General features: G+C 36.7%; 2 protein-coding genes and 1 pseudogene across 7 annotated transcripts in view; 1 reads left to right on the forward strand and 2 right to left on the reverse strand.

The window, feature by feature from the left end:
- Nucleotides 1-192: 192 nt before the first annotated feature.
- Nucleotides 193-5,158, forward strand: LOC107551112 (uncharacterized protein FLJ43738-like; annotated as a pseudogene).
- On the reverse strand, nucleotides 4,945-14,780 carry LOC107551129 (acyl-CoA dehydrogenase family member 9, mitochondrial-like). Its single transcript, XM_016232630.1, has 18 exons — nucleotides 14,511-14,780; nucleotides 14,232-14,325; nucleotides 13,658-13,759; nucleotides 13,467-13,573; nucleotides 13,244-13,344; nucleotides 13,075-13,153; nucleotides 12,812-12,986; nucleotides 12,015-12,088; nucleotides 11,852-11,927; nucleotides 11,670-11,740; nucleotides 11,447-11,566; nucleotides 11,236-11,364; nucleotides 10,313-10,392; nucleotides 10,083-10,209; nucleotides 9,716-9,793; nucleotides 7,979-8,107; nucleotides 6,116-6,188; nucleotides 4,945-5,873 (listed from the first exon to the last, which is right to left on the reverse strand). Exons 1-18 carry the CDS (start codon nucleotides 14,688-14,690, stop codon nucleotides 5,773-5,775), a joined length of 1,896 nt encoding a protein of 631 aa, XP_016088116.1. The 5' UTR covers nucleotides 14,691-14,780; the 3' UTR covers nucleotides 4,945-5,772.
- A 3,204-nt stretch (nucleotides 14,781-17,984) lies between these two features.
- Nucleotides 17,985-25,462, reverse strand: part of LOC107551128 (IQ motif and SEC7 domain-containing protein 1-like) — a 201,725-nt gene continuing 194,247 nt past the window's right edge. For 5 of the 6 annotated variants that reach the window (XM_016232624.1, XM_016232625.1, XM_016232628.1 and 2 more), the window contains 3 exons: nucleotides 25,173-25,349; nucleotides 22,586-22,635; nucleotides 17,985-20,550 (listed from right to left, as the gene is read on the reverse strand). In XM_016232624.1, coding sequence (XP_016088110.1) covers nucleotides 19,996-20,550; nucleotides 22,586-22,635; nucleotides 25,173-25,349 — 782 coding nt within the window. In that variant the 3' untranslated portion in view covers nucleotides 17,985-19,995. The remainder of the gene's footprint in view (nucleotides 20,551-22,585; nucleotides 22,636-25,172; nucleotides 25,350-25,462) is intronic. The other variant, XM_016232629.1, reaches the window with a different exon arrangement.

Raw genomic sequence — 25,462 nt, forward strand, 5'->3', positions numbered from 1 at the left:
TCAGAATAATTTCTGAAGGATTTTGAAAGACTGGAGTAATGGCTTTTAAAAACTAGTTCCCAATATTTTGTTGTATATTTGATCAAATAAATGCATAACAGACTTTCTCAAAAACATAAAAAAAAAAAAAAGTCAAATTTACCAACCCCAAACTTTTGAAAGGTAGTGTATGATATATATTTTTCAAACATCATGGCTGGCATGTACTGCATCTTCATGTTAGGGAGTATGATGATCACTGACTGCCTGGGATTTTGTTCCGGAGGAGTAAAAGAGGGATTCTGGAACATCACTCTTGATCAGCCACTTAAATCCAAGCAGCAGTCATCACAGTTTTATCAGCTTCTTCTCTACCATCATTTCCAGTCCCTTTCCGTGTACTTAAGGTATGCTACTTCAGAAATTATTAGTTTGATTATTCAACATGAACATATTAAACAAATTAGGAATAATCACATTCATCTTTCAACAGGCAAAATGTCTTAACGTCTACTGCCAGTAAAAGTTCCACAACATGCCTATTTACAGAACCAAAGGCCATGATCACAATGCTAACATCTACTTCAAGGATGTAAATGTGATTTTTACTAGCCTTCTGAGCCTCTGAGTTTCTTAGAGGTCCACCCATGAAGATCGAGGTCCATGATCGAGAAAGAAAAAAGCAAAAACCCTCCAGTACACCAGCTATATTTGGGACTGACCTCAGTGATGGCAAAAATGATTTATGGGCTACTCGTAATGCGTTAAAAGGAGATACTGAATTTCATGATTCATATGGCATAGCAAAACTAGATCGTTCAGATCTTCTTCGAGGATGCAACTATTTGAAGCTGAAACTGCCCATTAGGTGCTTTCTGCTTCTAAGCAAAATAAACTCAGAAGTTCTTCTGAGGTTCCCTCAGATATTGCAATGCCAGTGGGTCATTATCTTGAAGCTGACGCCCAACTGAAAGTCCAGGTGGAGATAGCACACACCCTTCATCCTGAAGATAGCAACAGTGAAGGAAACTGTCCTTTTGGTTGCATGATTTATGTCTTCAAGTATAACAATACTCCCTTCTTAGCCAAACTGACATCAGAAATTCTACAAATCAATGCAGATGCCTTCCAACTAAACTGTTATCCAGAGGAAACCATTCAAAGGGTCAAGTCTGGTCATAAAATAAACACCAAAGACAGAGAGAACAAAAGGCTGAATGTTCTCACTGGATTTCATATGACGGATAAGGCTCTACACCTTTTTATTCTGGAAGGATTGAAGGATCAAGCAGTCAAAAGACTGTGGACTACAGTGCCTATGAAGTTAGAGAGTAATCATTTAAATCGCTCCCACATGTGCGCAACATTTACCAATATGCATCAAAAATTCCCAAAGATCATACAGACTGATCTGATCTTTTCCAGGTTGGATGGAGATGATGAGGAACAGGTGACTGTGCTGTATAACTCAGACTTGAGTTTCTCAAAGCGACTGTATGACATGCTTGACATGGGTCTGAGTCCAGTTTGCCTTGTGAAACCACTTGAGACCATTTTGATGGAGCCTCTGGTGTTTATCAGAAATATGGTTCCTCAAGCCGGTCTTGAAGCCATGAAACGGTAAAAATGCAATTACACCCAAAGAGCATCTCCCTTTTGCCACCTTCTTTCTAGCATGGTCCTTTTTTCTTGGGTTTCTCAGTAGGCTACAAGACAGCACAGTGATTGGTTTAGGATAGTATTAATGTTTTACTACAATTTCAAAATGAAGTACCATGTGTAATTGGATGCATTATACTTCACAAAAAAGTATTCAGTGTGGTAATTGCTAAAACTAGTGAAACAAATGTAGTGAAACATTGAGATATTGTTCAAGAAAATTTTTATATTTCCAACTAAACTTTTAGTATAAGCCACATCTGCCAAGCCAAGAAGCTTCAAGAAGTAGTGCACCATGACCTGTTCCCATCAGCCGACATGGTTCTAAGCTTAAGCAACGAGTTTGGATCGGATTTTGGGAGAGGAGAGTTATGGTTGGCAACAGAGACCAAGCAATCTCAGGATATACCTGATCATCATAACATTAGAAAGAGAACTCGCATACCTCTAGACAACTTCAACAGAGAATATTTCCAATGGAAACAGAATGAGGGTAAAAATGTGAAAGACTTCATTCAGGTAATGAATGACTGATATGCTTATCAAATGGGGTTTGGAAGGCAACTGAATTAGCAATTGATTGAATGCATTTTTTATTTCAGGCAAATATTGACGACATCCACAGGGCGAGTAGTGACTTACAAACTTTTTTGGTAAATATTACTGTTCAAAGAATGAACAGGGTAGAGAACTACTCTACAGAGAACTTTTGAAGGTTGGCATTAATTGCATTAACCAAAATAAATTGTTCAACTTTGAAAAAAGATCTCTGTGATGTGCTTAGGCAGGTTGCTGGGCCTTTTTGAGATTATATCCGTATTTAAGCTGTATTTGGCGAAATGTGATTATTTATCCTCTTTCTAGGACTCCACTTGCATTCGCATCTCTTACCCAGATTTTAAGAGCAGTATTGAATCTAACCAGCACCCAAAGTGACCAGACGATGCTCAGATAGAGTTGCGATACCACCATTACCCCCATCTGTGTCATGTTTCCCTCTCAGTGCAATGTCAACTTTATGGACATTCCTAAGAGCTTAAGCAAGAAGATAGAGTTTTACTGATGTTTACCTACCTTGCCCACCTCTTTACAGATCCCCAAAGCTTAAGACAGTATTTGATTGCAAGTTCGGTGACAGGGCTAATGCTGATTGACTCATGGGACTCTAGAAGCATGTGCTTGCCTGAAATTGATTTATCTGCCTTTCAGAGTCTGTAACTTATTGTTCCCTGCTGAACATGAGTGTAGCACCCAAAAATGTGAACCTTACAGATGACAGACTGATATTATCATTAGCAGCTTCTCCTATTTGACAACTGAACATGTATATTTGTGTCTTTACAATTCGTTATTGTCAGCGGTTTTCAGCATGGGATTAATGTTTTTTATTTTTGTTCACAGCCTTGGAGAGAAAACATTCTCCATGGGAACAAATTGAAGCCAACACTTTCCAGATCCAGGCTGTCATGGATCCACAGATATCAGGATTTTGAACTTTACTGAAAGCCCCCGTTAAGAGTTTGGGCCAGCGCTCCCCCTGAGCATTCATTTGGCTGGTAACATTCTCTTAACATTAACAAATCACACAATTATTATTACTACACAACTACTCACCAAATAAATATTTACATGGACATGAAAAATTTTTTTTTTTTAACCTGTATATTATCTTAAAGCTTCCACTAAAGGAAAAGTCAACTAGGGCCATTTTCGTATTCCACTCTGCTGTTTTTCTATCGTTTTCCTGTGTAACCATATGGTAGGTGGATATGTTGTACTTGCGCATGATAACGCATTCAAAGAAAAAAAAAAAATGCAATCTAGTAACATAAGGAGCCCTGCAACAGTATTATGTTGTATTGTATTAATTCTGAAGTCCTCTAATGTCTTTTTTCAGTACAATCGATAACTAAAAAAAGATGGCGCCCGATTCATTTGTATGAAACAAGACTCAAGTGGGCTCATTTTACCTTGTATTTTGTTTAGGGGAGCCTCTCCATGAGGGACAGCTCCAGGCTGTACATGCTCAGTACAACAGGTGCCAGAGGAAGATGTTGTTCGATGAGACCTCTACAGGAAGTGGTAGAGTTCCGGAGTTCAGTTGTCACATGAAGAAAGCTGGTCTGGATAAACTAGAAGACATACTGAAGGACAAGCCCATGAAATATTCTCCAAAGAGGCCAGGAATGGCTTTAAAAGTAACAAAAAGCTAAATGATTTCCTGAAATGACATTAATGCAGAACATAAAAATATGCATGACAGTCAAATATCATTTTGAAAATTATATCAGATTTATTGTTAGATTAACTTAAAACAATTTTAGAAATCACATGGACAGAGCAGATTGTTATATCTCCTAACAGACAAATGTCCAACGTACTTCAAAAACATACTTCAGGATTCTGTAAACCATTTAGGCTTACTAGAATTTTTGAGATCTAATCCCTGTATTTTTTTCCCCTCTCTCAGTCCATTCCTGTTATTTCTGTGGTCCAGTCTTCTGAAAAGACTGGCTCAGCAGAGAGGGAGGCCAATATTCCATTTGCTCCTGGACCTTTTCAGAACCACAGCCTGAGCTGGGACAAAAACACAATTCCAAGATACTCATCCCAGTTCAGCAAATTCCACTTCAGGTTAGACACAATCCTTGTGCTTCAGTTTGTACTGTTTTAATAATTAATAATAGGCTAAATTACTGCACCCCAACTTGGAAAGGAGAAAGAACCATTCACACTACTTATATAAGTTGTCGAAACAAACAAAAAGAACGTTCTGGAAGCACTGCGGTGCAGAACTGAGAAAAAAATGTATCACATTTTAAACTGCTCTGACATTAACGTTTAGATTTTTTAACAGAGATTACCGGAGGCCACATTCATTCCTCCACAAGCATAGTGTTTTAGCACTCACAGATGAAGAGAAAAGCACACACTCCTTCCAGAAACCTTCTGAAGCCCCAAAGACACATATGATAACTGCCTACTTCAAACACAGCAGAAACATCACAGAGATGAGAACCAACAAAGACATCACCTTACATGTGCATTAAAGGTATTGCTTCAAAATCACTTTTGTGTTCACATTTTATGTTGTTCGACGAATATTAAGAAGCACATCATTTTGAAAATTATATCAGATTTATTGTTAGATTAACTTAAAACAATTTTAGAAATCACATGGACAGAGCAGATTGTTATATCTCCTAACAGACAAATGTCCAACGTACTTCAAAAACATACTTCAGGATTCTGTAAACCGTTTAGGCTTACTAGAATTTTTGAGATCTAATCCCTGTATTTTTTTCCCCTCTCTCAGTCCATTCCTGTTATTTCTGTGGTCCAGTCTTCTGAAAAGACTGGCTCAGCAGAGAGGGAGGCCAATATTCCATTTGCTCCTGGACCCTTTCAGAACCACAGCCTGAGCTGGGACAAAAACACAATTCCAAGATACTCATCCCAGTTCAGCAAATTCCACTTCAGGTTAGACACAATCCTTGTGCTTCAGTTTGTACTGTTTTAATAATTAATAATAGGCTAAATTACTGCACCCCAACTTGGAAAGGAGAAAGAACCATTCACACTACTTATATAAGTTGTCGAAACAAACAAAAAGAACGTTCTGGAAGCACTGCGGTGCAGAACTGAGAAAAAAATGTATCACATTTTAAACTGCTCTGACATTAACGTTTAGATTTTTTAACAGAGATTACCGGAGGCCACATTCATTCCTCCACAAGCATAGTGTTTTAGCACTCACAGATGAAGAGAAAAGCACACACTCCTTCCAGAAACCTTCTGAAGCCCCAAAGACACATATGATAACTGCCTACTTCAAACACAGCAGAAACATCACAGAGATGAGAACCAACAAAGACATCACCTTACATGTGCATTAAAGGTATTGCTTCAAAATCACTTTTGTGTTCACATTTTATGTTGTTCGACGAATATTAAGAAGCACTTAGGTGACACTATATGTCATAGAAAACTGATATAAAAAGAACTAAAACATTGAAGAGTGAGGCTCAATCAATACTGCATATTCTGAGAAGTCTATTTAATTATCACAGCAGTTACTCTCACTTTTGTTGGGTTAAACTGAGACACAAGGTTGTGGGAAGCCTGTCAGACATGTCAGAAGGTTCTGTCGAGAGGATGTGAGCAGACATACGCCCTCTTGGCTAAGACCTCCTGGGCGATCTTCTTTGTGTTGGCATCGTTGTCCTCTGGGGAATCTGGAGAAAACAAACAAGTCCCAGTCCGTTCACTGAATGCTCTGATCTAATGCATTGCATTGACTGGAGTTATTAGGCAGACAATAATTGGAACAGTATGAAGAGCGCATGCAAGTGTTAGCGACGGACTTATGGTTTTGTAAGGTTGTGGAGAAAATTCTACAACATGTGCAAGCGCTTTGTCTTGCTATGCAATAAAACGAGAAGGGCTGGTATCAATTATAGCTGTGCATTTTACTCACTTTTTTGAAGCTGAGTCAACAAGAAGTTGTTCTTGAAATGAGCATCCTTGCAGAAAGTGTTGGTGAGCAGCACCTGAAAGCCAGCAGAGATTTAACAAGGCTGTTTACATTAACGATTTTAGAATTAATGTGCAAGCAAATTTCCTTGATTATGAGGTTTATGTTGGCAAAATCATTTTACACTCTTTGACCTAAGAACAATTTCACAAAAGTTGAACAGCCAAAAAAAAAACATACCACCACAGAATTATGAAATGTAGATTTAAAAGTGTGTATAACCTTCTATAACTATTTATGGGTCGGCCAATATGCAAGCAAGCAGCACAGTCTCAGCATGACAAGTCATTAAATTGTTTCCGTCAATTGTTTCTCTCATGCAAAATTAAAACAGACCTGCTGCTATTAATTAAAATTCAGCTTATCGAAATGCCTCCCGGGACCAATCCACTTCTGAGAAGAAATGCTTCTTTTGTCACACTGCAACGTCCACAAACAAATAAAATGATCCTTTCAAGTTTAGTCCTCTAAATGGGTCAAGTAAATGAACCGTTTCTTCTTTTTGCCCTAATCTGTACTTGTTCAACATTGCATCCTTCATTGACTGAACACTGAACAAAAGGTTGAAGTAGGCCTGGGCAATAAAACGGTATCGATATTTATCGACGGTACACCTTCTTTGATAACGAAATAAAAAATGTTCGATATAGGCATGTGCTATGATGAGTGACGCAGACAGCACACACAAACACGAACACATGCTGAAATGAGTGCCTTTGATGAGGAGATTGTGAATAAAGAATGAATATTAGTCGAATTTAAAATAAACATTTGCATTTGAATGTTAGGTGTGCGTCAGGGAGCGTCATCAATGGCACGCCAGATGCGGTGATAATGATGTAAGTGACGTTGTTGCATTTTAATGTTTTGTTAGTCTAGCCCAGGAGACGCGCCGCTGCGGCTTTATTCATTCAAAATATTAGAGAAATATAGAAGTTCAATGCGGAGAAGATCTTGATTAGGTTAAAACCGAAACCAAGCCATGCTTTCACACAGAACGCATATTCAGCGCATTATTAGACGGACAAATATGACTGCTGCACACGCGTCTCACACAAGAGATGTATAGAAAGCCATGCAAAGTTAAAACAGTTGAAACTTTTAGAAAACAGGTCACGAATTTGTGGAAGTTTATTTCTTTTTCAGTGCGTCTCATATGTTTTTAAATGCAGTCTGTGTGAATGGCGCTTCGGCTCTTTGGATTAAGCAATGCGTAAATACATGATGCTGTTTTGTTCATAATTGTTTATGCAATTTACTAAATTATATTTGATTTTTATGAGTTAATTTAGAAATTAATTTATAATGCACGTTTTAATAGTTACTTCCTTACGTCGACAATTTAAATGTGCTGCATTATTTTGCTCATTGTGCCCTCCTGTGGCCTCGGGAGACGAGACAAAAGTTTCCTTAAAACCCATTTAATCTGCATATAAAACATTAGAAATTAGATATTCGTTTAATTTTTATTTTGTGCTCGATTGTTAAAACAAAAAATATATGTTGTTTGTCTCAATAAATTGGGTTAATTTAAAAATACAGTGGTTAAATTTAAACATTTTTTCTATTGCTCTTTGTTTTAAAAAAGGTTATAAAAAATGTCAATAATTATCGATACCGAACGATATGAAACATTATATCGTTGATGAATTTTTTAGCTATATCGCCCAGCCCTAGGTTGAAGTCTAGAGGCAATTCTCAAAACTGAGAATCAGGTTTACAGGTCCAGGTAATGTGCTCCATCAACGTGGCTTGTTTTGAAACTGACCTTGTGACCTCAGTGTGAAACTTTTAAAAGTCCGTTACCTCATGGTCATGGTTGCGCAGGCCAATGCTGATGGAGCGACTGGTCCGGGACAGGACGGCTGTCATGGCGTAGAGGTTAATTAATACATCTGCAACTTTCTTCAGCGCAAGCTGCTCATCAACGATTGTCTGAAACAGATGGAGTTAGAGATAAGTGAAACTGTAAGATGCACAAGTGAATATTAGGGGTTTCTGACAAAATGCTTTCTATAAGAATCAATAAAGTTCATGATTTTATTTTCTATGTACACTATCATTCAAAAGTTTAAATATTCATCAGCCATTGCTCCAGTCTTCAGTTTAAAATAAGCCTTCAAAAATAATTCTAATATGCTGATTTGGTGTTTAAGAAACATTTCTTTCATTATCACTGTTGAAAACAGTTGTGCTGCTTAATATTTTGTGGAAATCGTGATACTTTTTTTTTTCTTTTACAGGATTCTTTGATGAATCGAATGTTTAAAGGAACAGCGTTTATTTGAAATAGACTTTTTCTGTAACATTTCAAAATTATTTACCGACATCTTTGAACAATATAAAGCGCCCTTGCTGAACAAAATTATTAATTTCTTAAAAAAAAAAAAATCTTACTGACCTCAAACTTTTGAACGGCAGTGGTGTGATAAATAGCTTGGACACACTTGACTGAATTTATGTTTCTCATGATCCTAAAATCCATTTTGATCAAAATGTTTAAGCTTGGAAGTAGCATTGCAGATAAATATAAAATACCTTTTTTTAATTTATTTTTTAAAATCTATTTACAAAACTAACACTTAGATTAATATATATAAAAAAAGAGTTTCATTTCTGTTATTTCATAGTCTTGATGACAATCACTTCTCTATTATAATAAAATGTAATTTTTTTTATTAATTTTTAAAAATATAATCATGTAAAAGCATATTTGTCAGTATTTAGAATGAAACTAACTCAATATCATATTTCAAGATATTTCAGGTGATCTAGGTCACTCAAAGTAGAACAAATAAAGGCTGTCATAACGGTAACTCCCATAAAGAGACAAACACATCCTGTGCCTGCCACTCTACAGTTTGTATTTCACACAGCATGTAGGCAAAAACACTGCGGCAGGGGGATTTATTCTTTTTAAGTATTTCCTACAAATGAGAATGAACGAAGATGAAGCATAATGCGTTCCAAAAGGAAAAATTTGTGGAAATCTGAAGCAGTTCCAGGCTGCTCTCTTGTCACAGAAGTCTGATTACAACAGCAAGGCCACACAGATGTTCATTCAGAAAAGAGAGAGTGAGGCCAGCTGTGTCACACATGAGCATTACCTCAGCCCAACAGAAAAGAAGGGACCAGAGACGTGGTCCCAGCAGCGCTGATGGCCCACGCTAATTACCTTGTGCGTTACATGAAAAAAAAACCACGCCTGTATGTTAAATTAATGGTAATTTTTCATTTTCTGGCAGCATCCGAGGAATGTGCACAAACTTGGATTAAAAACTGATGGTGGGGAAAATGAGATTGATGGGAATGGTGACTATGAGGCTTAGTTTACTATAAATATCTGTTTTTATGTATAAAGAAAGAGTTTTGCTTTGGAATGACATGACCCATCATCCAGAGTCTGCAGGACTGATACAAATAATTAAAAAAACATGAAAAACTTTTGTAAAAATATGTAAGAAATCTATTAAAAATTAAAACTGCTTCAAGAGTTTCAAAATAATGCAATAAATAGTAAATAACAGCTTCACACAACTTTACCTTTCCATACCGGTACAGTAAGCTTTCTACAGTGGAGCCGAAGTGTGCAGCATTCTGCTCAAACATTTTGGCACTCTCCTGTGGGAGAAAGATGACATCATCACTCCTCTGAACACAAGCCGGGCTCAATTACCCAACCACACGGGTTTAAAGGAGAGATCAGAAGGAAGGATTCCGCCTGATGAAATGTGACTGGCAGGAGAACTAGGCGAGATCTGATGTGAGGGTGACAAGACTTTTACTGGACATCGCTGTGCTGCTGTTATTACCATGACGTACATTCAGTTTATGACCACCACTGGTGTCTTTTTACTCTGTATTATGACAGATTACAGCTATATAGAGCACAAGCAGCATTGTTCTGTACCGTCAGACTGGGGTGCACAACGCCATCTTTGCCAGTCAGTCCAAAGTCCACCGTCTTCACTACTAAGTCCTTCAATTTCTTTCCCAGAATCTCAAACACCACCCCCACATTTCCCTTCTTCATCTCCCTGTGAGAAGACAATGCCACATATCAAAGCATGCAGTTGTGTTACTTTTAAATAAACGTATTATAAACTAATAATAATGAAAGTCATTATATTTCTTACATACTTTATTTTTCCTGTTAGTATCTTTCCGGCGTACTGCATTCCGGTAAGTGCAATGTACATCCTCAAAATCTCATTGGTGCCCTTAAAGCAGGAAAGAAAATAACACTTAATAATATAATATATTCAATTGTTTTTGCATGTTCATTCTGTGCTTTGCATTTGTCACAACATGCCCCCTGGTGATCAAAAATGAAAAATAAAAATGTTGTAAACCTTTTTTTTTTTTTTTTTAAACAATTGTTCAATTTATTTCACTAAAGCATTTAAGTACAATATCATTCAAAAGTTTTTTTATTTTTTTTATAATTTTTATTCTGCAAGTAAATGTGACAAAATATTTGTATTTCAAATAAATGTTTTTTGAGCTTCGTATTCATCAAACAATCCTGAAAATCAGAGTTTCCAATTTTTCCAAAATATTAAGCAGCACAACTGTTTTTCACATCGATAAGAAGAAATGTTTTGTAATCAGCAAATCAGCATATTAGAATGATTTCTGAAAGATCATGTGACACTGAAAACTAGAGTAATGATGCTGAAAATTCAGCTTTACAATCAAAGGGATAAATTACTTTTAAAAATAAATGGAAAACAGTTATTTAAAATGTAAAAATATTTCAGAATATTATTGTTTTTACTATATTTTTGATTAAATAAATGCAGTTGTGGTGAGCATAAGAGACTTTTCTTTAAAAAAAACAACACTGGCCCCAAACTTCTGAATGGTAGTGTACATTAAAAGTAAACAAAGCGATTTTGATAATTTGACTTCAATAAAAAAAATTAAAAAAAAATTATATATATATAATGTATCTTATGCTCACCACAACGGCATTTATTTAATCAAAAATTTTGTAAAAACAAGAATATACATATATATATATATATATATATATATAGCATTTCCATCATGTTCATCTGTACCTCAAATATCTGGAGGATACGGCAGTCCCTGAGGTAGCGCTCATAGGGGTAGTTCTTGGTGAAGCCAAGCCCTCCTAAAACCTGCAGGGCTTCACTCACACAGATCCAGCTGCCCTCAGAGCTGAAGACCTGAATAATCATTGCTCCAGTGTGTTGTTTTTCATTTATAATAAGACAAAGTTCAAGTGATGATGATTTTAGGTTACTTTACCTTGACCATAGCAGCCTCCAGAGAACAGTCCGGGACTCCAGGTCGGTCCATCATTCCAGCAGTGAGATAAGCCATGCTCTCCATCACAAACGCATTCAGTGCCATGGTAGCAAACTTATCCTGTGCCAAAGCAAAATAAAACCATATATTGTTGGCTATTAATAAACTATGCAAATAACAACAGAATCATTCAATATGACTAAATATGACATATAACACATACCTGAATCATTCCAAACTCAGAAAGGCTCCTGTTGAATTGTTTTCTCGTGCCTGCATATTCTGATGTCAACTCTGGAATGATGTGGCATGTAAATTAATTTAAATTAAAAGGATGTATAGATTAGATATTTACATATACAAGGATGTGAGAAAGAGTGAATTTTCAAAGAATCATGTTCTTACCAATCAGCCTCTTGATCATCCCTGCACCTGCACTGCCCATGCTGAAGCGCCCGTTATTCAGAATGTTCATGGCAACCTAAAGACGATGTACATGACACGTGTCAACACAACATCATGTCATTATAGTGCTAAAAACATGTGCAGTGCTGTGTGTTTGGATCACCTTAAAACCACCCCCGACTTCACCAATTACATTCTCAATTGGCACCTTGGTGTCTTCAAATGTGATTTCACAGGCTATCGAAAAATGTAGAAATATTCAACGAACATTCATGCAAAAAATGCAATCCAATTACAAAACTAAATTTTTAACAATAAATACATAGTTTTTTTCTATTTTTTATATAACCTACCATTTTTCGTGAAATCTTTTACTTAAGAAGGAATGTCTATTTGTTCCATCTTTGAAATAAAAGCCACTTGGTTTGATTTATATTTATATATATATATATATACTAACATGCAAAAGTTTGGGGTCGGTAAGATTTTTTGAATGTTTTTGAAAAATGTCTCATATTCACCAAGGCTGCATTTATTTGAACGTATAACAATAAAAACAGTACTATTGTGAAATATTACCACAATTTAAAATAATTGTTTTCTATTTTATTATATTTTAATAAATGTCATGTTAATGTCATTTGATCCTTCAGAAATCATTCAGTACAGATTTGGTGCTCAAGAAATGTACTTTTTTTTTTTTCATTAAAAATGTTGAAAACAGTTGTGCTGTTTAATATGTTTGTGGGCACCGGGATTTCAGGAGTCTTTGAGGAACAGAAAGCTCAAACAGCATTTATTTGAAACAGAATTTTTTTTAGAACAATATAAAATTCTAATAAAAAATACATTTTTAACTGTGGCTTGTTTTTCTCCAGCTTTGAGGCGGAATAATATTCAATGACTAATACATTTCCACATTAGCTTCAAGCACAAAAGTAGGTGAAGGTTGATACTTACTGTTTGAGCCTCTGATGCCCAGTTTGTCTTCAGGTTTGCCACTGGTGACACCACCAAATGCCCTCTCTACAATGAAAGCTGTGATCTTATCTTTCTTTTGACCGTCTTTGTCAACAACTTCAGTTCTGGCAAACACAGTCATGATGTCTGCCCAGCCACCATTGGAAATCCAAAACTTGAGAGCAAACATCAACATTTAATCAAAATCATGCAATAAAGAGATTTCACTAAGCCAAACACAATGACCTGATTGAAGCAGTCACCTTTGTGCCATTGAGCAAGAAGTGCTTCCCATCTTCTGTCAGCGTGGCACGTGTCTGTATAGATGCAGCATCACTGCCGCTAACACACGAGAGTACATTTCATCTAAAAATAATAATTAAAGCAGATTCCAAAAATGATCAGTTCTTAATCTCAGGTTAAATGCTGTACCTTCCAGGTTCAGTGAGGCAGAAAGCTGCGATATGCTCTCCTGTTGCTAGTTTGGGCAGGTACTTTGCTTTCTGAGCATCGTTTCCAGCTATCAGTATACCCTAAAACACAGAGTTAATTACCAAGTTGTTCTAAAAAAAAGTTTTCAGCAAATTTTTATTTATGCGTAAACTATTGCTTTAATACAGGACTCACAATGAAACACTGAAAGTCATTTGCTCACCTTCAGACCAATGGCTTGATGTGCTGCAAGTGTGACTGCAATAGCCCCATCTAAAGACGTGATCTCTCCTAACCTGGCATACATGGTGTTTGAGAGGCCCAGACCGCCTGGAAGAAACAGGCAAACAATATGAAACTCTCTGATGATATATAAGAAATTGTCCCAAGTATAAAGTCAGAGGTCAGTCTCACCATATTCTTCAGGTACCTGGATCCCAAACAGCCCCAGCTCCTTTAGTCCATTCAAAGTCTCAGGAGGAATCATGGCCTCATGGTCAATCTTCTTAGAATCAACTATGGTGATATTTGCACATGTACAGAAAAAAAGACACTTTTTTCCCCCAGTAATTTGTATGAATATCATCCATGAAAACGCAAAAGCTGAGATCAGGTAATAACACTGTATATATAAATATATAAAATCTGGAAATAAATAAATACAAAGTTATGTTAAGTTTTTTTATGATGTAAAAGTCACTAATCAGTAAGAAAATTTTACATTTCCTTTGTACAAATGGCAGATTTCCTTACTTCCAATTAAGCGCAAAACTATTTCTGAAATTAATGTTAATTATTAATTGTTAATTAACTACATTTAATGCACTACAGTTACCCTGTTAACATACTTTTTAAAAATGAAAATTGCTGTTATATAGAAAAAAAGTATCACAAGTGGTCAGTATAATATAACACAATACAACATATGAACAGAAAGCTCATAATAATGAAACGAAAACACAATAATTCCCTCTTGTTTTGTACCCACCATCTTCATTGAAAAACTTCTCCACAGGCTGAACAAGTTGGTTCAGCTCCTCTAATTCTTCTTTGCTGATTTCTGGGTATGGAAAGACATCGGCCTGAAAGATGTATAATTTTAATGTAGCATTGCAGTAGAATGTTTAACCAAAAAGAAAACCATCCACTGTAATAACAATAAATATTATTAACACTATCGTCGCCATTATTGATTATATAGCGCCTTGACCTTGCTGAAGTGGTCAGCAGTATCACAACAAATTATTCTGCAGTTTGTTGACATTACCTTGTTGACTTTGCCCAGGAACAGATCTTTGGCATAAGTCAAACTCCTCGCACTGGATCTAATGGAGCGCCGCGACTGAAAGTGAAGCAGACAATCTCTTTTTTGCGCGACTCGTGCAGCGAACACATTTCGCCCAAGACTGACAGATCTTGACAAACCAAAAAGTTTGTTCAGGTTCATCTTCAACGTAGAGATTCACCCCAATCACCCTACGACTGGCTGAAAAACCCTTTCACCCAGTTTCGTCTCACATTGATGACGACACGAGTCCACTGCGGTGCAGTTCATTTCATGCCCTGCAGGTGTCAGTATTTAGTCGCACTACGCAAATTGCTGAGCGAAAACATTGATCGTGATTCGTGAATTCTATCTAGTGACTGAATTCATCACAGCACTTGCTTAGATTTATGTGAATTGCTGCGTTCAAATATTACTGAAATAACTGTGATTAGCAGTTAAGTGGGTCTCTTTCCTCCCAGTCCTTCTTTGGGCAGCTATGCAGCCGTTAGTGTTGACAATGAGGATTTAACCCTCAAAGCTGCTCTATTTATAGCCTATACAGCAAGCCACAGGCACAGACAAAAAGGGCACATAGTCTCTTTCTCACCACCTGTCTGTAGGTCACATTCATAAGAAACAGTTTATCCAGTCATTCACAACTGATGTGCTGTGCATTTTATTCACGTAACCATGAATCTTGAGGCTTTCAGCCTTAGGCTATCATCTTTAAAAATATCTACCGGTTACACTTTACTTGAAGGGGTGTGCATAAGACTGACATGACACCTTCATAATCATGACATGTGAAGGGTTTTTATGCATGTTTATGACAACTGTCATTAAGTGTCATTCGCTCAGTTATGTAATTTTTAATGCAAAGATGACATTATTTGAGATGTCTTTGTTATGGGCTATGGTTAGGGGTAAGGGTAGGGGTAGGGTTAGGTTAGGGTAAGGTCAAGTAATGTCATATTTGCATTAAAAATGACATAACTGAGCGAATGACACTTAATGACAGTTGTCATAAACATGCATAAAACCTCCTTCATATTCATGACATGTGTCATGTCATGATTATGAAGGTGTCATGTCAGTCTTACGCACACCCCTTCAAGTAAAGTAACCTATCTACCATTCAAATGTTTGGTATTGGTAAGATTTTTAAACGTCTTTTCACCAAGACAAGGCTTTTATTTGATCAAAAACACAGTACAATAATAATATTGTATTTAACATAACTGACTTCTATTGTAATATATTTTAAAATGTAATGTGATGCAAAGCTGAATTTCCAGCAGCCATGACTCCAGACTTCAGTGTCACATGATCCTTCAGAAATCATTTTAATATTCTGATTTGCTGCACAAGAATTATTTATTTATTATTATTATTATTATCATTAATGTTGAAAACAGTTTTCAAAGCATTTTGTGTGATGTCTTGGCTCCTAACGTGTAACTTCTATCAGCGCATAAAGGAGGATGCACTGATCTTGAGTTTGACATCCACAGATGTAAAGATACTAAGAAACTCAAGTTCATCAAAGCTCATAAAAGCTCCCAAGGACTACTGAGAAGGCAGAGACTAACCAACCAGTTATTCACAGGATGCTTTAATTTGATCAATATCAACAGAAATGAATGCATAAGAATATGTCAGACAGAGAAAGACTATTGCAAGGATTCTGACAATCACCAAACCTTCATAAAACAAGTTACGCAATGACCTCGCTGACTCAAATGTACTTGTATGTTGAATTCAACTTTGCCTTGGAGAGTTTTGAAGGTATTTCTCATGATTTGTAAACAACTATGATACAAGAATGCATTCATAAAATGGCTTTTGAGATTCACAGAACATGTTAAGGACTTGGAGACATGCATGTAAAATAATTTACATCAATGTGTGCTTTAATACAGAACAATACAAGTTAGGAATTTTCGGTATATTGATTTATTTCATGTTCTCAACATGGTCACAGTTATAGTTAAACATCAATAGGGTCTCATCATCTACTTAGAAACAGAATGCATATTAAAACCATCCTCTCCTTGTTTGGTAATTAAAAAAAATGAAATGTATGAGTGGACGCACATGAAAGGCGATGAGAGTTATGTAACAGTCGGCTTATTAAAGAAGATCCTATGACAAATTCAAGAAGTACATTTGGTAGCAAAAGCAGTGTCATGTTAATATGAGTCTCTTTAAGGTGGAAAAGGACTTCAAGTCAATGCGATGGCTGAGCGAAAAACAAAAAAGTATAATACAGACTATGTACACGTCAACCCAACCTACTACCGATTCATTTTCCCTTTATCATCCATATAAGATTTATATATATGATGTTTTTTTCTAATTTCTCACACTGGCTTGTGATATATACAGCGACACAGGCTTTTTACAGAAAAACAGAAGTGTCTTTTTTAGTGCTGTAAAAAATGATTAATCTTGATTAATTGCATCCAAAATAAATGTTTGTGTTTACATAATAGATGTGTGCGCGCTGTGTATATATAAAAACACATAAGAAATATAATATATATATATAATATAAATCATACATAAATATGAATATGTATATATATACACGCGTAAATATTTCTTAAATATATACATGTATGTCTGTGTACTTATATATATATATATATATATATATATATATATATATATATATACACACATTTAAATATACACAGTGCACACACATCTATTATGTAAACACAAACATTTATTTTGGATGTGATTAATCACGATTAATCGATTTGGCAGCACTACTTTTTAGAGATCTTTTTAGGGGGTAAACAAGTGATATACATGCTGAGATGCAGTGGCACAAGCCAACATCACTTAAAAAAAGCAAAACAAAACAAAACAAAACAAAACAATAAAACCGACCAATCGAACAAACAAAAGATGAGGAAAAAACATAATTAAAAGAAAGCACATTTCTTCATTTTTAAATAAGCTCATATTTCAACCAGAGGTGCTAGGCATCAGCATGCAAAGCTTTGTGACGTTTTGACAAAGCTGAAGCACCACAATACATTTACAATACACTGCACTGAAATCCATGAAAAACATTCAACACAAAGGCGAAAAACCTAAAAAAAAAAAAAAAAACATACAAAGAGACATTTTATTGACAGTTCTTTGAATTTATGGTGGGTTATTTAGTCAGAAATGGCTTCGGATTATTGCACTTGTACACAGAGATGGGCTGTCCTAGTCTGATTAATTATGAAGTCTGATAAGAACATAGACACGGATTTATGCTCTATTATCTGTGAGCTTCTATTATTATTATTATACGGATGTGCCCCGGTGGCACTTCATTACGATTAGGCTACAGGCTAATATTTTCCTTTATAAACTATTTGAAAATCAGTGTTTGATTTTTCAAGCCCAGATAAACAATAAACAGATGTCTCCTAATTGAATTTATTTCGTTACGAAACAGGATAAAGACGTTTTGAATGAAGAGAAGTCTACAGATTTTAATATGTTCATCATCATCATCACTCATTTAACAACGGTCAACAGTAACACTGATAATATCTCTGGAAATATGCAATATCTAGAGAATATTTTGTACAATATACATGCAAGAGTACTTTAGTTGACATTCCTGACTGTAGGTTGCAGGTAAAACAGAGACCAGGGAGAACAAGATGTCAGAGGGGGCGAGAAACAATATGGGGTTTGACGTATGATATTAGAAATATAACAAAAACAACAAACAAACAAACCAACGAATCAATTGGTCGCAATTCTGAATGTACAAAACCGAAACATACATATTGCACATGATTAATTAATTAAAAAGAAAAGAAAAAAGAAAGAAAATCAGAAAAAAGAGAAACAACGCACAGCAAATGTCGTAACTGCTGACACTGGTCTCAGCATATTCAGAAACCATTTCAGCCGTGGTTTCTGTACATTAAGTGATTATTTACAAAGAAAAGTGCTGTTCAGAAGCTCTGTGCTTGAGTTAAAAGAGCGTTGACACACGAAACTATTACACAAATCACAGCTCCGTCACCATTTATCTACTTACAGTATAAAACAAGTCAAAAGTTGAACCGAGAAAGGGGATATGTGTGAAAAAACATGTTCAAATCCATTCCGAGTGAGAACACATCCATCTGACCCACTGCTACATATTATATGCAGTTTACATGACATTAGATTACATTACATTAGCTGTGTTTCTGAAAGGCATTCTCACAGGAGGACAGAAGAATATGTATCAAATCTACTTCATTTCCACACAGAAGAGGGCACACGCTCAGCCTGCTGAGAAAAATCAACATCTCTGCACAAACTAACTCTTGAAATATAGGGAGAGAATTCGATCAGCTTTGAAGTGCAGCCTGCTTTTCCTCCAACACAAACACTACCTCTAATGTTAGACGTCAAAATAGCCTTCTCCATCACACCGGCTTTACCATAAACATCTTCAAACGTACATTTATTTCATATTGATTTATTCATCTCTAAAAAAATAGTTAAAAAAATAAAACCATGTTGCAGCAGTGTCCGAGACCGACGAATCGAGGCCGAGGAGGATCCATCGATGAGCTCGCCTGTTCTGCCCTCCCCCTTCCCACAGTCCCTGTGATTGGTTTGCGCTACGTAGATCCCAAAGGAGGTGGAGAGAAACGCAAGCCGGAGATTCCAGAAGAATCTTCCAACTTCAAGGCAACCAACAATTTCCATTTTTTTTCAGTATCAATGAAAACTAGTAACTCCTCTGTCAAGAGCACACAGAGAATACTGAGATTTTATCTGAGGCTTCGGATCATTTTTGTCCTATAACAATAATAATAATAGCTGGTAATATTATTATTATTATTTTACAAAATACTATATGCACGACATACACAAAGGAAATCTTTTTTCTCTTTTTTTTTGGGAATAACTCAGTCACTGCTTAATAATTGGCACATTATAGTCCCCTAACTATATCACAGAAATGTGTGGTCTACAGCTACATTAAATACTGGAACACCACTCGTTGTGACCGACTTCGACAGACCCTTCTCTCAAACCGTTCTTTAGTTTCTGCAAACTAATAAGCAGGCTATTTGATAATGCATTTTGGGTAGATAAGTACAAGAAAACAGTTGCCACGGTCTTATGCGCATGCTCTTGCTTCACCGCCAAAGTCGAGAGGGTTGAAAGTCTCTAAAATCGAGCCTAAAAGAAGCAGCTTTATCTAGGGCTCTACAACTTGAGCAATGACTGGAAAGAACTGATGATTTGAGTTCTAGCCACCCTAAACGAGAAGGCCGGTGCTACACAGTGTGGCTCCCCTTTCCAGAGGAAACGGGTACTGGATGAGTTGAGACGTGTGACAAGGTGCCCTTTTGTTCGTGTCCTGGTAGGCAGCAATAATCCGTTGCATGTTACAATCTAAAGAGAGGCCCAACGGTCACCCCGCCAAAAAACGGTCCCATTGCCACGTGGAAAGAGTTCGTGGAAGGGCTCAAACCACAGTGCTGATGCCGCTGTGTTTGGGCTTGGTGCTGCTGGCAGCCGGAGGAGGGGCTGGAGGCTGGCTGTGGTGGTGAGGTGCATGCTGGGAGTGGGAGGGGTGCGAGGGGTGTGGCCCGTGGCCGTGGGGACCGTGCGAGTGGCTGTGAGAGGACGTGGGACCGGGCGGGGGGTGGTATTGGTGGGGCGGGTGTTGAATGTGTGTTGGGGGGTGGTAGTGATGGTGGTGGTGGTACGGAGGGGGATTCTGCATGTGGCAAAGCTGAGCGTGGTGGGGGTGCATCTGGGCCTGGGTCTCAGTGACTGTGACGCCATCACGGGCTGTGTGGTGCAGGTTGGAAGGGTGAGGGGTGTGAGAGATGAGTGTTGGGTGGGCGGAGTGGGAGGGGTGCGAGGGCTGGGAAGGCAAAGAGGGCGACTTTCCCCGCTTGGTGCCGAACAGGGAGCCCAGTAGAGAAGAGGAGTTGGGGATGGACTGCTGGCGGGAGGGGCAGTCTCGGCTGGAAGTGGCCCGACGCCGTATGTGGGGGCTGCTAATGATGGACCCCTGCAGGATAATGATGGAAAGAGAGAGAATGAAGAAGTTAAACACGAGATATGTACAGCATGCTCAATGAGTCAAGAGCACAGTTCCATTAATATTCCTCATTCTGCACTCTAAATTTTTAAATGTTCATTTGACTTAATTTAAATATGAAATTATTAGGGTTAGGAACCAAGAATCCATTTTTCCGTTTTCAAAAACAAAGCAGCAATAATTTTCATGACATTCAGTTTTGTTAACAGGTCTTCAATGAGCTTATTTTTGGACCAGCATAGTTCAATCCATGAATCATTAAAAAGACTCACAAATAGGTCCAGTACGGAGTTATTGGCTTGAATCAGTCTAATGGCTAATTCACTGAATGAATCAATTTGATTCTTTACTTTCATTACTTTTATCATGTCCAAAACAAGGAGCACCACAAACTGTTAAAAGAGACTTAAAACAGTGTAGCTATTGATTAGTTGTTCATAAAGCAGTGTAGTTAAAGACACATATTCAGAACAGAACTGAATTAATAATAAAAAACTTAAAAAATATATTTGTTAAGTAAAAAAGGAATTTAAAACAAATTCTTTGATTCCCATCCCTAATAATTACATATTTCATATATTTCAAGTCATAAAACATATTCACCACTGTTGGGGTTGGTAGGATTTTTAAATTTTATAAAATTTTACAATTTTATTACAATTACAATGTTTTCTATTTTTATATATTTTAAAATGTACTTTATTCCTGTGATGGCAAAGCTGAATTTTCAGCATCATTACTCCAGTCTTCAGTGTCACACGATTCTTCAGAAATCATTCTAATATTCTGAATTAGTGCTCAAGAAATATTTTGTATTTTTATTAATTTTGAAAACAGCTGTGCTGCTTAACAGTTTTGTGGAAACCATGATACATTCTTTTTTTTTAAGGACTCTTTGATGAATAAAAAGCATTTATTTTGAATAGAATTCTGTTGTAACATTATAAATGCATCCTTGGTAAACACGTATTTTTTTCAAATTCTTAAAAATGTATTCTTTAAAAACCTTACTGACCCCAAACTTTTGAATAGTAGTGTAATTTTGACCAAAAGATGAAGCAAATTTATTACCCAAAATAGTCTCTCATAAAAAGTACTCTAAAAATGATTCAATTTATGTCAGTATTATAAAACAAGGACACAGCACTCAAGCAATGGATCATGACCATCCATCAGCAGTTAATACATTTATAAAAGACTGAAGCAGATCCCTGAAAGCCATGCATTGCATGCAAAAGCTGAAACAAGCAAGATTGAGTTAGTCGGCGTTTAGTATTGTTAAAGCAAGCATATGGGCTTCTCCTGCATTCCAGAATGGGTTGCCAATCAAACAGGCACACATAATAACCTATATGGACTAAAAGGGTGACAATCCAAATCCAGTCTATTAAAGCATCACCTTTGCTAAACTCCCTCATCTTTATTATGCTTATCTGCATGGGATGGGAAACAATTTCAAGGCATTCCGAGAGGTAAAAGGTGTTTAGGGCTGGAGAGGAAGAGGTCAAGTGGTTGGAGGTTGGTGAGGGAATGAAGACTTGCACTTTTTGAAGTGCTCAAACGCAACACTCTATTGTTCACTTGCAGCGGCCAAATGAAACATGCCACCAGGAATCAAATCGAAACAATTTGCGAAAATAAAAAGACACACACAGCCCACGGAACGTGACATGGGATGTTTGCATTAGTTGAATCATGCTGACTAAGTTGGACCATGGAGATGTTATGATATGTGATGTGAGCCACGGGGGCAGAATTCCCCGTCATTCCACATAAGCTCCACATGAACAGGCAGTCTATGCATGCAGGGTGGCCTACTTAGTCCAAAAACAATTCCACACACATACAGACAGTGGGAACTATTGAGCAAAGAAGCAACCCAAAAGAAATGATGGTAGACAGACCAGAGAAATAAATAAAGCAAAGTTGCAGTTTTGAAATGCAACACTGTCACACAGAATAGCGACCTGTTGTAGGTTCTTGCATCCTATATCACAGTACTTACTTCCATATTGCTGTCTAGAGATCCTGCACTGCTGCGGCGCCCCCGCTTGCCTGAGCGAGACATGCAATATGATAGATTAGAGCACGCTCGAACAGTCAGATATATAGAGGCGTGTATAGAGGCATATATATCCTGCCTGCCTACAAGGGCGCTATTGAGACATGAAGCAAGCAGCCGCTGTTTAAACAGGGAGGGAGGGTAGAGCCAGGTGGGTCGGGAGCTTTTAAAGGGCCAAAGGATGAGGGTATGCTGGTCCTAACATCAATGAGCATAGAGCTACATCTTCAAGTATCTTAAGCAAACTGGGTTTTGATGACTACAAGCAAACTGATCCCTACACTAGATTGCAGCAGCAACTGAACAAAAACAAGCAAAAACAGTGGGAAAAAAATTCTTTATTATTTCTGATGCATGGACAAACACAAATGTGGTAGCCTAGACTGGCAGTATGAAACCACTGCCCATCTTTAGTAAGTACTGAATGATTGAATGACAATGTTAGGAGAGCTATCAACTGCTAGACACATAGCTTTGTCTTAAAGGAATAGTTCACCAAAAAATGAAAAGTTTCTGAAAATGTACACAGCATCAGGCCATCCAAGACGTAGATGAGGTTGTTATCAGATTTGGTGAAATTTAACATTACATCACTTGCTCACCAGTGAATCCTCTGGAATGAATAGGTGCCATCAGAGTGATAGTCCAAACAGCTGATAAAAACCTCACTATAATCCACAAGTAATCCACACGCCCATCAATTAAAATCTTGTGAAGTAAAAAGCTGTGTTTATGTAAGAAACAAATCCATCATAAAGGCACTTTAACTTCAAACTGTTGCTTCTGGCCATAATAATGAATTTATAACCCATATTAACGCTTCCTCTAGTGAAAAAGTCCATCCCCTGTTGTCCTCTCAATTAAAATTCACTGACATATTTATTTAGAACGGTTTTGACTTATATTTCACTTATTTCTCGATTCAGACGAGATGACATTCACACTGGAAAAAGCAGTAGTATGGATAGAGGACTCGTATTTATTTGTTTCTTACAAACACACAGCTTTTCACTTCAAAAGTATGGATTACTTGTGGATTATTGTGATGTTTTTATCAGCTGTCATTCTGACGGCACCCATTCACTGCAGAGGTTCCACTAGTGAGCAAGTGATGTAATGCAACTTTCTGTTCAAATGAAGAAACAAACTCATCTACTGTACAAATTTAAATTTTTGGGTGAACTTTTCTCTAATGCATTATTTAAAAGATACTGTAAACTGTAGAGGATTGCTGGAGTGGGATATTCATAGCTTTGCCAGTCATCTCTCAAGTTCACATGTGTCGTGTCCCCTGCCATCAGGCTCAGCAGCCAGCTCGGTTGAGTTCAATTCACACTTATGGAGCGTGACTACGCTGTTAAATGATTGTTCTAACTGAGAAAGCATGAGGTCACACTTCACACTATCCCTTTTTTTCAGTGTAGTGACTGGCATGGGTGAGAAGATATCACAGCTTGTGAATTGTGTGAGGTTCAATTATAGAGTAGGGAAAAACAACTAATGTGGAAGATAATATTTGTCAGGATGCATCTAGCTTCATTAGCCATGGCAAAGGACATTCATAATAGGGCTGGGTGACAGGTTACTATTATTTAGATATTTTTCAGCATCCTTATGTAATATTATAAATATAATATAATTGTATTATAATTATAATAACAACAAAATAAAATTTATTTTAATGATAATAACAACATTATAAAACTGATTATAATGATCACATACCATATATATCTTAAATAGCTTAAAGATATATGTGGTATGTGATAATTATAATCTTAAATATCTTTAAAAAATAATATATTATACAATATATAATGTATTTGCTCTGAAATTGCCCCCAAAAATTCAACCAAGAGGCCATGGAGATATAAACAATATTTATGTAGATAAAAAATACTGTAAAAATCAGTGTAATTTTAGTATTATTCAAATACTATTATAGTATTTATTAATATATTGAATTAGCTTTTATTTTTTTGTTGTCATTTTAGTACTTCAATTTATTTCAGTTTGTTGCCAAGGCAGTATTTCTATTTTTTGTTTGTGTAAGTTCTTCATTAAATATATATATATATATATATATATATATATATATATATAAAAATTTTTTTTACCAAAAACTATTTTTAATAATTATTGCTTTAGTTAACAATAACAACACTGGTAAAAACCTGGTTAAAATAATCAAAGCATGAATCTGTATAATAATTTTCACTAGACAAGGACCTCAAAACTAGTCCGATGACAAGGACTTTAGCAAACCTAATAGACAAATAAAAGCAGGTTGGAAATTAATTTTAAATTGGCAATAAAACCTTGGTTATATTATATATCACCCAGCACTAATTGATAAATAATCGAGGCTACACTAATGGTTGTGGACAAACACCAATTTAGAAGCAAGCATTTAGCGCTCTACTTTGGCAAGAGGCGAAGTATTGTTTGGACAAGACTGCATAAAATAATCTGTTTGTAACAGATGAAGCCAGAAACACATGACATATCTTATGTGGGTCTGTACACTCACCTGCATCTGAAAGGTCACGCAAGGAGCTGCTGAGGGCACTTCTCTTGAGGCCTTCACCCATGGCGTAACTGTCATCCAGACTGGTGCGACTCAGATTGCCATTTCCTGTCTCTTTCTTCAGCCCTGAGCTCTGGGAAATGCTGGGACGGACCACACCTTTCTGCTTCTCCAGTTCAGCTGCATAAAACGATTTCAACTTCAATGATCATATTTCACACACATTTGATTGCTTTTAGATACATTTGCTGTGCAATTTGAAAAACAGGCACATTGTTCGAGCCCCTTATGAC

Source organism: Sinocyclocheilus grahami, unplaced genomic scaffold, assembly GCF_001515645.1.
Source record: "Sinocyclocheilus grahami isolate Dianchi unplaced genomic scaffold, SAMN03320097.WGS_v1.1 scaffold415.1, whole genome shotgun sequence".
NCBI classification, from domain to species: domain Eukaryota; kingdom Metazoa; phylum Chordata; class Actinopteri; order Cypriniformes; family Cyprinidae; genus Sinocyclocheilus; species Sinocyclocheilus grahami.